The sequence below is a fragment of the Antechinus flavipes genome, chromosome 5 (genome assembly GCF_016432865.1).
Source record: "Antechinus flavipes isolate AdamAnt ecotype Samford, QLD, Australia chromosome 5, AdamAnt_v2, whole genome shotgun sequence".
Lineage (NCBI taxonomy): Eukaryota > Metazoa > Chordata > Mammalia > Dasyuromorphia > Dasyuridae > Antechinus > Antechinus flavipes.
The window spans coordinates 110,673,969-110,688,593 of NC_067402.1; the positions used below are offsets into that span (position 1 = coordinate 110,673,969).

At 31.6% G+C, this 14,625-nt stretch overlaps 1 protein-coding gene across 2 annotated transcripts in view; it reads left to right on the plus strand.

The window, feature by feature from the left end:
* The window catches only part of CHCHD3 (coiled-coil-helix-coiled-coil-helix domain containing 3), a 336,173-nt gene that overhangs the window by 105,782 nt on the left and 215,766 nt on the right, over nucleotides 1-14,625 (plus strand). For both annotated transcript variants that reach the window (XM_052000966.1, XM_052000967.1), the window contains exon 4: nucleotides 14,309-14,453. In XM_052000966.1, coding sequence (XP_051856926.1) covers nucleotides 14,309-14,453 — 145 coding nt within the window. The remainder of the gene's footprint in view (nucleotides 1-14,308; nucleotides 14,454-14,625) is intronic.

The following is a 14,625-nucleotide window of genomic DNA, read 5'->3' on the forward strand; positions in this document are numbered from 1 at the left end:
GAATATGCTTATCCCATGAAAGAAGCTTAATCTTGATTTAGTTCTCCCTCTTCTGAATATATTTTATTTTTCTTAGCTCTGTTCCAAGTGAGTAAACTTACAATGATATAAAAATCCTGAAAAATCAAAAACTTGAATACATGGATTCCATGCCATGAATAATTATCATTACTAGAAGTTCAGTAGGTGAAGAATCAGTTTCACACTTGAGACCATAGTTTAGAGTTTAGGTTAAAGGTTTTCTCACTATCTGTACTTTATTCTCAAACTGCATGACAACTGCAATGATTCCAAAACCACATTTTTTTTCTGCATCAAATCCAAGCAGCACTCTGAGTCATTAAATATTAAACTTTGTATTCGGGAACATTATTCAGTCATTAATATTGCATTGAGACCTTAACTGCATTGTTCAAAACATTTTAGGATGTTATGCAAGTTTGTCAAAATACATTAACAATCTCACTCATGTTGAACTAAGCAAAAAATGACAAACTGTTTGCACCACAAATGTGTTATACTTAAGTTTTTTTGTACAGCGTAAGCATTTCAAGTTAAGGAAATGTTAACATTTAGAAACCTGGGAAAGAGAGGCTGGGTGCATTTGGCAGCAGCAGCCAGATGGAATAAAGATTCCTCCTCTACATAACATCTGCTATACCTCTTCATTAAATTTATTGTAATTTTTGCTCCAATTTCTTTTTTTCACAATTAAGAGCAAACTGTTAGTCAAACCTGATTTGAGCAATACTAGTTGCTATGAAACCCTAGTGTTGCTTATAGGGACCATTTTCAAATATCCATGATTATCTCTCATCTTGACAAATTTGAATCCATATAGGACTCCCATTAGCTTAAGTATGACTGAAAAGCTTTTGCTATTTGGCAGAGTATGAGAAAGTAATAGAGTGAAAGCTTTCTTTTATGAAAAGATTTGTACTGGGTTGGTGTGAACATATGCAGTTCCTTGATGCTTTCACCTTCCTCTTAGCTATTGTTGAAGGCCATAAATTTATTTTTGTGTAAAGGTAATAGAAGAAATATACTCGTTGACTTAGAAAAAATAACAACAGAATTCATCTGGAAGAACAAAAGGTCAAGGTTTCAAGGGAATTAATGAAAAGAAAAGCAAATGAAGGTGGCTTAGCTGTATCAGATTTAAAACTATATTATAAAGTAGCAGTCATCAAAACCATTTAGTACTGGCTACGAAAAAGAACAGTTTATCAGTGAAATAGGTTAGGTTCACAGAACAAAATAATCAATGATTGTAGCAATCTAGTGTTTGAAAAAACCTAGTGAAAAGAGCCATCTACGTTGTTTGCTTGCATTTTGTTTTCTTTCCCAATTTTTTTTTTCCTTCTTGACCCGATTTTTCTTGTGCATCAAGATAACTGTATAAATATGTAAACATATATTGGATTTAACATATATTTAAATATGTATTGGACTATCTTCAATTTAGTTGAGGGGAATGGGGGAAGGAAGGAAAAATTTGGAACAAAAGATTTTTGCAAGGGTCAGTGTTGAAAAATTGCCCATGCATATGCTTTGTAAATAAAAAGCTTTAAAGAAAAATAAAAGAACACTATTCTATTTTTTTTAAATGTATTTTCATCAATACCTAATTCATGGTCTTCATTGTAGGCATTAAATTGTTGTCTTTTATATTAAGATTATATTGTCAAAGGATCATAATATTATAATGTGTATTTCAAAGTAATATGTAGTTACAGAAGTACTATATTTTGTTGTATATATCTCTGGTGTTGATGATTATTTTTAAGATTGTGGTTATCAAAAATCTTTCAGATATTTACTGTTTATTTCATGGGTTAATTTCAAAGTCTGAATGTTTATAATGTGTTCTTGTCTGTACTTTGTTTTCTGGCATTTCATTAATTAAAAACAAGGCAACCCCTCAAAAAATATATTTATTGAAAAATAAATTTTTCATTTTCTTAATCCTTATTCTTATTTTAATTTTATTTTTAATTTTATATTTATAATTTATATCATATATATATAATTATATATGTAATATCAAATATATAAATATTATGTTTATATATGTAAATATATTTATATAAATATATAATATTTTTGTTATCCCTTTATTGTTTTATTATTACAATGATAAAATTATTTTTATTCTTTTTATTCCTTCTGATTAGAAAATATCAAGTAATTAAACACGAAATTTTTTCAGTTTAATACAGGGTACATGCATATGTGTGTGTATGTTTATGTGTATGAAATGTTTGATAATTATTGATTTCCCAGTGTTGGCAATATATTAAGTCAGACCAATAAGTAGGATTGTAAATTCTTGATCATCTGGACTACTTCAAATGTAGGATAGATTAATTTTGTTATGTTGAGTGGATTCAAAGTTGCAAGAAAGATAGAAATGGGTATTATAAAGTAAATAATGAAGGTGGTAGAGTGAATCCCTGCTGACTAAGAGCTAAATTATTCATTGTGTTAGTTTAGCTAACATGGCTCATGCTGTGTGGGATTTCAACATAGAGTCAATGACTAATACTGCATAACTAATACTGCATAATTTAAAATTCTTTTTACTTTAGCTCAGTATTACAGTTGAAATTTAGAGGAACTAGCCACTTGGAAATTGAATTTAAGCAGGTTAATATCTTGAGAGATACTGTCTCCTCAGTTGTTTTTAGGTTTTAACATCATGGTATTAATTGTGTGAGTTGTAAATCAAATGCCCACCATGTCTTTAGCTATAGTGAACTTTTCAGTTGTAGTCTTATGTACTGCTTGAAACTAAACAGTATCATCTTTTGCTAACAATGATATTTGACAGTTGTGGCCCACTTCGAGGTGAGCCTCCTGGGCCTTAACTATCTCACCTCAAATTTGTCTGTCAATAAGTATTTATTTCCTTTTTTTCCTCTCTCTTCAAATATTTATTTTAAACTTGAATACAAAATTGGAAAAGAAAAGAAAATTAGTTGTATGCCCAATCATTGATCTCCTCTTTCTCTAATTTTTTATGTTGCTATTTAGAGATATAAAATTTCCCCTAAGAACTTTTTTGCTGCATCCTATAGGTTTTGATATGTTGTCTCATTATTTTCATTCTCTGTTGGATGAAATTATGGGTTGTTTCTATGATTTGTGGTTTGACTCATTCATTTTTTAGAATTAGATTATTTAATTTCCATTGGCCTTTTAGTCTATCTTTCCCAGCCCCCTTTATTGAATACACTTTTTATAGCTTTGTAGTTGAAAAGGAAGCATTAAAATCTCTGCCTTTCTACGTTTGATTGTGAGATTTTTATACCCTAATACATGATCAAATTTTCTGTAACTGCCATGTATTGCTGAGAAAAAAGATGTATTCCTTTCTGTCCCTGTTCAGTTTTCTCCAGAGGTCTATCTTAGCTAGGTTTTCTAGGATTCTATTAATCTAGTTACTTTCTTGTTTATTTTATGGTTAGATTCTGAGATGTAGACTGTTAGATTGTGGTCTGATTCTGAGAGAAGATTGAGGTCCCCACTACTATAGTTTTGCTGTCTATTTCTTCCTGTAACTAGATTAAAATCTTTTCTAGGAATTTGGCTGCTCTACCACTTGTTGCATACATATTTAGTATCATTACTACTTGATTGTTTATGGGCCTTTTATCAAGATGAACTTTCTTTGCTTATCTCTTAATTAGATCTATTTTTACTAAAAGAAAAATATTTGCCATGTGCACAGTAGACTATGAGAGAATTCAGAATATAAAGCAGTAAGTTTCCATTTCAAGAAAGCCTACATTATAAATAGTACATTTTGTATTGAGAACTGTCCATCTTTTCTTTGCTTCCTTGTAGATTTTTTTTGTTTTCTGCAATCCACTTTTTATTTTATTCTGCATTAAGTATGGATACACACACACATATAAGAGCACACTTTTTCTCTGAAGTGGATAGTCTCTTCCATCATAAGTTCATGTCTTTGCATAGGTGTCTAAATCCACCAACTCATCATTTTCTATATCACAGCAATATTCCAACTTTATATTGTAGAGTTATTTTAAATAGTCTAAAACTATTGATTAATATGGCTGACATGTATGTAGTTTCCTTATTTTTCTCTTCTGATTAAATCTATTTTTAGCTTTAACTGTCTAGCAAGTACTTAAGTAGCTTCTGTGTAGTAGGTGCAGTGATGGCAATACAAAGAAAAGTAAAAGAAGTTTTCTACTCTCAAGAAGTTCTTAATTTAATGGGGGAAGCAACATAAAAACTGTGTGTGAAACACATTGCCAACCTGTGCTTTAGGAAAATTAATTTGAAGCAGAGTTGGAGTAGGAAGAGACTTGAGATGAGAACCCAACTAGCAGGCTATTAAAATTTTCCAGGAAAGAGGTGATGAGGCCTTGTACCAAATGCTGACAATGTCAGTGGAGTATTCAAAATTCCCCTGCTCTCTCTACTCCTTTCTTAAATTCTGTGCATTTAAAAAATTGCTGCAATGGTCATTTTCTTTAGTATCTTTTTTGCTAACCCCCTTCTACTGCTCCTTTTCTCCCCAAATACCAGTTTTTAAAAAATAATGTAATTAATTTTAAAAGAATGTTTGAATTAATTGACTTAGTAACCATAATAAAAATAATGTGACTTTGTTTTTGTACCTCTGCACTTTTTTCACAGGCATTGGCAGGTATGCCTCATCATAGTTACTCTGGAAAACCTGTTGACTATATTAATCAAACTTCTTAAGTCATTTAAAGTTGTTTTTGCCTTTTATTAATTGTTTTTAGGCTACTACTCAGTTTAGTGTGAACTGCATTAGTTCATGCTATCCAGGATTCTCCAAAATTTTGTTTTTGGTAATCTTATGGTGAATATTACTTCATTAAATTCACATAATACATTTTGTTAAATTTTCTACCAAGCAATCTAAAGCATTCCTTGAGATTATAGTCCAGTTTTTTCCCCCCAACACCCTCTCCTCCCCTTAATCTCATTTTCAGGATCAGCAAGTTTTTTTTGCTTACCATTCTTTTCCCTTTTAACCTCCATCTATTCCTCATCCCTAATCCCCACTTTTGCTGTTAAATTGGATGAATTCCTACACTAACTGTAGGTATATTCAAACCTCTTTTTATTCACTTAAGATAGGGTAGGGAAGGGAATCATAATTTATCTAGAACCTAATATGTTCTAGGCACTATTCTAAATGCTTTATAAGTATTTTTTAAAATTTGATCCTCACAAAGAGTTCTGTGAGTTTTGTGCTTATTATTATTATTGTTTTTTATTTATTTATCCCCATTAAGGAAATTGAAATAAATAGAGGTTAATTGATATATCCAGAATCACACGCATAGTACCTGAGGCTGGATTTAAATTCAGCCTTAGTGACTTCAAATTTAGTGCTGTATCCATTGTATACTTAGTTCCCTAGTAGTGAGAGTGTGGTTCATTGGACATATTTACATGTACATTTTTTCAACTACAGTAAAACCTACCCTTTTTTCCTCCCTTTTACACTAGTTTATTTCTTCTTTTATCTTTCTTTCCCTTCTTAAAACACTCAAAATACACTTCCTTCCCCAAATCAACTTATAACCTCTTTCAGTATGTCCAATAAATTTATCTTTCTTGGTTCCTCTAGGTTCCTCTATAGTTTAGAGCTCCTACTCTTTTCATTAGACATGTTTAAAGTACTTGTTTTTCTGCTGTATTGTGATATTTAGCTCTGTAGAGTGAGTTATTATCTTTTGTAATTCTGTTTCTTCTACCTTTTTTCTTTTTTTGAAATATTCAAGATTAATTCTCATTTATGGTACCAAGTCTCATTTGATTCTAATTGTAGTTTCTTGATAAAACTACTTTTTTTTTTGCATGTTTGCAATATTTTTTCTTTGATATAGATTTCTCAGACTTTCTTCTATTTTGTTGAATTACCCCATTTCAGCTTTCCCAATTCAAAATAAATAGCAAACAGAATTTTGATCTCTAGTTCAGCATTTATTCCAACAAAGTCTAACACATTGAGTTAAAACTTGTCAGTAGCATTAACTATGACCTAAGAATTTAGTCACTCATTTTTATTTTTGGGTACTTGAAACAGTTTTCCTAGTCATTAGGTGGGTTATGCTTGACCATCTGCCTTCATGTCTACAGGCAAATATTTTGTGTACTTTGAAAAAAATGATGCAGAGGCAGTTGACTATACAATCCTTGACTTAATCTTAAATCATTTAAGCCAATAACTTTATCTCTTGGAGCATTGATTTCCCACTTATTTCTCTCCATTAAATGGAAAGATTATAGATTTTCCTTTCTATTGTATTTTAGAATTATGTAATTCCAAAACAAGAGTTTTCAAATAATAACTTGTGGGTTAAGTACAATTTCTGATGCTACAGCAGGTGTGCAGGTTGTATTTAAGAATGAAGTGATGTATACTGTTGAGTTCTTAAATTCAGTTTATTCAGAACAAAAGTGTTTGATATGTAGCTCACAGTAATCTAAATATTGGCCCTAATTTAAGTTAAAATGTATCAGAGATGTGGCTTATCTGTCCAGTGATGCAGATTGAAACCCATCTCTTGCTTGTTCATCCTGTGTGACCTCTCAAGGTTGTAGAGGGAAGAGGAATAATCCAATATATTGAGAGTTTGTCTTGCTTTCTTTTTACTTTAACAATAATACTCTTTCCCTCTATAATTCCACTTCCTTTACATATGATTATTCCAACAACAAAAAACTCCCCAATCATTGGAATATTCTTCTGAGTCAATGAAATTATTAAGACACAAAATAAAGACAACTCTTTCCCTGCTTGGGGGGGAGTTATTATTTTGGTTAAGGCCATTTAAAGCTCTCTTGAAAAATCTGGGAATATTATTGTTCTGTAAGGAATGACCAGCAGGATGAATACAGAGAGGACTGGCAAGACTTACGTGAACTGATGCTAAGTGAAATGAGCAGAACCAGGAGATCATTATATACCTCAACAACGATACTGTTTGAGGATATATTCTGATGGAAGTGGATCTCTTCAATAAAGAGAGTAAATTCAGATCAAAGATGGACAGAAGCAGCTACACCCAAAGAAAGAACATTGGGAAATGAATATAAACTGCTTGCATTTTTGTTTTTCTTCCCGGGTTATTTCTACCTTCTGAATTCAATTCTCCCTGTGCAACAAGAAAACTGTTCAGTTCTGCACACATATAATGTATGTAGGATATACTGTAACCTATTCAACATGTAAAGGACTGCTTGCCATCTAGGGGAGGGGGTGGAGGGAGGAAGGGGAAAAATCGGAATAGAAGTGAATGCAAGGGATAATGCTGTAAAGAAAAATTACCCTGGCATGGGTTCGGTCAATAAAAAGTTATTTAAAAAAAAAAAGAAAAGAAAAGAAAAATCTGCTAAACATTGTTCTTGGTTTAGAATGCTTCTAAAGGGTTCATAATGGGAAATTTTTGCTATTGAGGAGAAGCATATATAACTTGTAGTGTCTCCCTAAATGATCCATATCAATGAGCAATTTATTTTTAATTTGACAAGTTATTTATTGCATTTATTATCAGAGAGAGTTTGTATTTAAGAATTTATTTTGCTAGTATTTAAAGGTATACCTGTAACTTGAATGAGAATGTGATGAAGAAAAAAGTTGCTTCACAAAAGAACTTGAAATACAAGGGCAAACCTGACTTTTGTTTGTTTCATTAAGCTTAGTCAAGGTACCCAATTATATTTTGCAAATAAGAAAAGCTTATACTAAACTCATTCTGCTTTACTTAAAACTCTAGAGAATTTAAATGAGGAAGGATATGTATTTAAAAGAGGACAATTTAAATGAAATTTATATTTGGAGTTTAATGTAAGAATGATGTTAGGCCAAGGATTTTGAAATAATGTTTCTTTTCCTGTCCCTTATCTAAACCCCTTTTTTTTACATTGGAAAATACCAAAAAGTACCCAGTTCCTGAAGAGATATTTTTGATTATTTAAATAATGTGAAGAACTGCGCATATAAAGTGTTGCTACTAATACCATTTGGAATGTTATGGGACTAAGTAATATCAGAGCTTAACCTTTCCCTTAAGACTGTGCTACCCTCCATATTTTGGCCAGATTATTTCTTTATTCTTTAAATCAATCTGGTATCCAATTGAAACATTAGTCATCAGAGGACAGTAGCATACTATTATAGTTTAAACAAGGAATTATGGAAAGCATCAACATATTCTTGGATGTAGATTATTGGTACAAAATATGGAGAATTTAAGACATCTCACTGAAGTTTATATATAATATGGCAATTGAACATAAAAAAAATACTTTGCTTTTGCAATGGCATTCCATTACTTTTGGCAATTTGCTTTTCTGTTAGTTTTGTTAATTAAAGAAAATCAATTCTTTTTTTTTTTTCTTTTCAATATATTGGCCCCAGGCTTCCTCTTCTTTCCCTCTCCTCATCCTCCCCCTGCTTGCCGCCCCCCCCTCCCCTGGTCTTTTTTTTTTTTTTTTTTTTTTTTTTTTTTTGCTTAGTTATTTTGATAACCTTTTCAGATTTTTAAAAGTTGTACTTTCAGTTCATTGTTCTTCACTTTTGTGCAGTTCCTTCTAATAACTACTTTGTTATGTTGTTTTGCATTTCAGAGTTTCTCTTCAGTTGACAGTCAGTCAACAAATATTTATTAAATATTTCATTTATATTCAAATGCTGTGGGTGAGGACTTGAGAGACAAAGAGGCAATAAATAAACCCTGCTTCAAGGAACTTGCAGTTTAATGGGGGAGAAAAGAAACAAACAAATATGTACAAATAACAGTGTAAGCTAAGTAGCAAATCATTAAAACAAGAAAAAATTAGAATTAAGAGGATTTGGGAAAGACTTTCTGTAGAGGATGAGATTTTAGTTGAGACTTTTAAAAGAAGCTGGAGACAGTAGGGAGAACATTCCAAAAGTGAGGCCCCACCATAAAAAATTTCTAGAGCCAGTCAGTGTCAAGTTAGTGGAATATCCTGGAGAGGTCCTTGTTCTTAAATTAAAAAGTAAGTAGGGAAGAAAGATGTCAAGAAGACTAGAAAGATATTAGGGCTTAGATTATGAAAAGACTTTGTATGCCAAATCGAGAGCAAAGCTCTAGTTTTTAAAAATCTTTTTGTTTCATTATTTTCATTTTTTTCCCTGTAAGAGTCACATTTATTCTTACTGAGTAAAATATTCTTGATTACAAATTTTTTTTTCATTTGCTTTTTGGAATATCATTCTAATATGTTCTTGTTTTCATAATAGGTTTTGTCCAACTTTCTTGTCAGCCTGACTCGGGTTTGTTGGTACTTGAAATTTTTTTCTTTCTAGTTGCTTACAGTTTCAGTTTGAGTTTTAAATTAGAAGCCCTCAACTTTGTCTATGATATTCCTGCCAATTTTAATTATGTTTTTTTATTTCATGATGTGGGGGACGGGTGCTAGATCCCTTTTTCCAAATTAACTAATCAGAGACATCTTCAGGTACAAAGACAAAACATTTTTAGTCCCTGCAAAGAAACAACTCAGCTTCCAATGTGTGCTCCTCAACCTGACCATGTGGAAACAGGACAAGCTGGTTAAATAGCAAAAGACCCAAGCCTTTTCATTTAATAGACTAAAAGGAAGTAACCATCATTAAGGAATGGTCGTCAATGTTGTCTACTTCCTCTGGGTCACTTCACTTCCTGTCACTGACCTAGGGTTCTTGGCCTTTAGAGACCTCTAGGCATAGGGATCATGTGACTTCCTGCAATCTGGAATAGGGATCCCTCATCTCAAAGACTTCTTGAGAAAACTTCATCTGTCTCTCTTACTCAAGGAGTTGAATGCTTCCCCCCCCCCCCCACCTTTGCTCCCCCCCCCATCTTCTCCCTTCTCTACTTTGCTTTCTTATTCAAATTGACCTGAACATTTTGCATTTATAAGTTCCTGAAATAAGCTCTCTTCACTTGTGAGTTGTTGATTTGTTTTTGTTATGGTTTTTAGAAAATTCAAAATTCATTGATTTTAAAAGTATATTTTCTTTTTTCCAAGTCAGTCATTTTGGATAGTAGATATATTATTTTTCACCTGTTTTTTCAGTCTTTTTATTTTGTTGCAGTATTTGTTGTGAAGTCATTGACTTTCATTTACTACTTAATATTTTTTAGGGAGCTTGCTCCTTGGGTAGTTTTTTTTTTTTTTTTAACCTTTTGTCCTAATCTGTTAAGTCTCCCAATTCTTTCCTTCAAAGATCTTGTTTCCCTTCTAATTCATTAAAGCCATTTTCCCCTCTGTGAGGCTCTACGTGTATTTTTTGTGCATTATTATTTTCTTGAGTTTGACTCTTAATGTTTCTCGATTCATATTTTTTTTTCTTCTGTTTTGGTACATATTTTTTCTTTTTACTCATCTCTCTATCCTTATTTGATTTCCTTATTTGAGACTTTGTGCAAGAGTCAGGTTCTTCTGTTCCCCATATTCTTGTTTAGTCCTAACCTTGGTTTCCTGGCTTCTTAAACTTTGATTTTCACCTTCCTCGGCTTTCCCCTCCCTTGGTATATCTTTGCTCAGAACACTGGTAGGTTTTAGAGTTCCCTTGAATAGTCAGTCAGTAGAGAAGCATTTATTAAATACTTGTTCTGTGTCAATTATGAACTATTATTATCTCAGTATTTTTCTTTGATTTTTCTTGTGCAGCATGATAAATTTAGAAATATGTTTAGAAGAAAAAAACTTTCAACTTTCCTTCTAATCTTGGTCACATTGGTTATGTCTGTGCAAAAGTTTTTAAATCAAAATTATCCTTTTTGTATTTCATAATGTTCTGTATCTGGTTTGGTCATAAATTCTTCCTATTCCCATAGATTTGACAGATAAACTATTTCTTGCTCTGATAATTTGCTTATGGAATCAGTCTTCATGTCTAAATAATGCAGTCATTTCAACCTTATCTTGTTATAGCGTATGAGATGGTTGGTAAATTCCCCCGTTTTGTCATACTATTTTCTAGTTTTCTTAGTACTTTTTGGTCAGATAGTGAGTTCTTATCCCAGAATCTAAAGTCTCTGGTTGTATCAAACAATAGATTACTGTAATTATTCACTACTGGTGTCTTATGTACTTAATCTATTTTCACTGATCCACCACCCTGTTTCTTTAACCAATACTAAATAGTTTTGATGATTGACACTTTATAATAATAATTTTAGATCTAGTATCTAGACTCCCTTTTTTCTCCCATTACTTGATATTAATATTTTTTCCTTCCACATAAGTTTTATTTTTTTTATTTTTGAGGTAAAAATGAAATATTTTATTTGTTATTAGTTCAAACTTTTTTTTTTATCCCTAAAGCATTGTCATTAATTTTTTTTTAATAACTTTTTATTGACAGAACCCATGCCAGGGTAATTTTTTACAGCATTATCCCTTGTACTCATTTCTGTTCTGATTTTTCCCCTTCCTCCCTCCACCCCCTACCCCAGATGGCAAGCTTTACATGTTGAATAGGTTACAGTATATCCTAGATACAACATATGTGTGCAGAACCAAACAGTTTTCTTGTTGCAGAGGGAGATTTGGATTCAGAAGGTAGAAATAACCCGGGAAGAAAAACAAAAATGCAAGCAGTTTATATTCATTCCCCAGTGTTCTTTCTCTGGGTGTAGCTGCTTCTGTCCATCTTTGATCAATTAAAGCTCTCTTTATCGAAGAGATCCACTTCCATCAGAATACATCCTCAAACAGTATCGTTGTTGAGGTATATAATGATCTCCTGGTTCTGCTCATTTCACTTAGCATCAGTTCATGTAAGTTTCACCAGTCCTCTCTGTATTCATCTTGCTGGTCGTTCCTTACAGAACAATAATATTCCATAACGTTCATATACCACAATTTACCCAACCATTCTCCAATCGATGGGCATCCATTCATTTTCCAGCTTTTAGCCACTACAAACAGGGCTGCCACAATCATTTTGGCACATACAGGTCCCTTTCCCTTCTTTAGTTATCTCTTTGGGGTATAAGCCCAGTAGAAACACTGCTGGATCAAAGGGTATGCACAGTTTGATAACTTTTTGAGCATAGTTCCAAAATTATTTTTTCTACCTCTATAAAATAATTTTTTGGTATTTTAATTGGTATGGCACTGAAGAAGCAAATTAATTTAGGTACAATTGTCATTTTTATTATATTAGCTCAGCCTACCCATTTTTCCCCAATTTTAAGATTTGACTTTGTGTGAAAAGTATCTTATGGTTATGTTAACATAGTTCCTGGTTGTTTTAGGAAATATTGGTTTTTATTTTAAATGGAATTTCTCTTTTTAACTCTTGGTGCTGGGCTTTGTTGGTAATATATAGAAATACTGTTGTTTATATATCCTGCAACTTTGCTAAAGTAGTTGTTTGAAGTAACTTTTAAGTTGATTCTCTAGGACTCTAAGAATGCCATCATATCTAAACATACATCTGCCCAGAATAAAAGTTTTGTTTCCTCATTGCCTATTCTAATTTCTTCAATTTCTTTTTCTTCTTACTGCTAGTGTCAACATTTCTAGTACAATATTGATTAATAGTGGTGGTAATAAACATATTTGTTTCACCCCTGATGTTATTAGGAATGCTTCTACCTTATCTCTATTGTATATAATGCAATAATGAGTCCTATGTTTTGTCAAAAGCTTTTTCTGGCTCTATTGAGATAATCGTGTGATTTCTCATAATTTTGTTATTGATGTTGCCAATTATGTTGATTGTTTTCCTAATTTTGACATCTTGTATTCCTGGAAAAATCATAGTGTATTATCCAAGTGATTAATTGCTTTGATTAATCTCTTTGCTAGTATTTTATCTAAAATTTTTGCATCAATATTCATTAGGAAAAGCAATCTATATTTTTCTTTCTCTATTGTAGTGCTTCTTGGTTTAGGTATCAGTACCATATTTGTATCAAAAAAAGAATTTGATAGGATGTTTTTCACTTATTTTTCTAAGTAATTTATATAGTACTGAAATTAATTGTTTAAATGTTCAGTAGAAGACCATTGGAAATCCATCTGGCCTTGGAGGTTTTTTTTTTTAGGGAGTTTATTGATGACTTATTCAATTTCTTTTTCTGAAATGAGGTTATTTAAGTATTTTATTTCCTTTTTTTTTTTTTTTTAAATCTGGGCACTTTTTATAAATATCCATTCATTTCATTTAGATTTTTACATTTATTGTAATACTTTGGATAAAACAATTCCTAATTATTGTTTTATTTTCTTCTTTCTTGCTTCACCTATTTTTTTCCCCATAAAATCTTCTCTTAATTTTATTTAATAGTTTAAAATTTTTTCTTGCTTCCAATTTTATTAATCTCTGTTTTGATTTTTGCAATTTCTGATTTGTCATTTATTTGGGGACTTTAAAATTCTTTTTCTAACTTTATTTTAGTTGCATGCTCATTTCATTTATCTCTTTTTTTTTTCTATTTTATTCATGCAAACATTTATTGATAACAGTTTCCCTTAAGAGTTGCTTTGACTGCGTAGATCTATTAACTTTTCTAAAATTCTATTCATGTCCTTAACTTCTTTCTTGCTGATAGTTGTCCATAAATTATGGATATCCATTATTTTTCTTGTATCTAGTTCTGAAAGGAGGCAGTTTGAGGTCCTCTACTAGGAGAGGTTATAACAGCGACTTTAGTCTATGAATTATATTTTATCTAATTAGCATTGCTCTTATTTATTTTTTATTGTAATACGTTTATTTTTAATACACATGCTTTATGAAGCATGTTGGGAAAGAAAAATCAGAGCAAAAGGGAGAAACCATGGGAGAGATAAAAAATTAGAAAAGAGAAGTGAACATATCATGTGTTGATTACATTTAGTCTCTTTAGTTCTTTTTTTGGGTGCATATGGCATTTTTGCAGATGGCAAAGTTGATTGGGATTGCTTTGGATCACTAAACCACTGAGAAGAACTAGGCTTTTCGTAGTTGATCTTTGCACATTCTTGCTGTTATTATTATGTGCAAATGTATTCTTGGTTCTGCTTGTTTTGTTCAACATCAGTTCCTGTAAAACTTTCCTGGCCTTTTCGATAATCAGCTTGTTCAACATTTTTTATATAAAAGAATATGGACCCAGTAATGGCACTGCTAGGTCAAAGAGTATGCACAGTTTTATAATGCTTTAGGCATAGTTCCAGATTTTTTATTTTTAATTTTATTTGTATGTTGTCTTACGCAGTGATTTCTACTAGATAGGAGTTAACATTTGAGTAAACAAGAAAACCTTTATCTTATACTTTTTCTTTGTAGAGTAAAACATGGAAAAATCCAGGCACGTGAGGATATCAATAAACTTCTGGAAAGAGAGAGGTCTGTCAGCAATGAGCAGTTAACTAGAGCCATTCTTCGAGAGAGAGCATCAAGTGAAGAGGAGAAATCTAAGATGAAGCATATGGTGAGTACTGTAGATCTTTGTAAATTTGCTGGTTTTTAAAATTTATTATATTTTTTCAGTGATTTTCCTCATTTTCATGTCTCATAATTAAATTTCTCTGATTAAATAACTTTGTTCAGGGTTCATGTCTCCATTTTAGAACTTGTTAAGCTCTTTTTATTATTAGACCAAA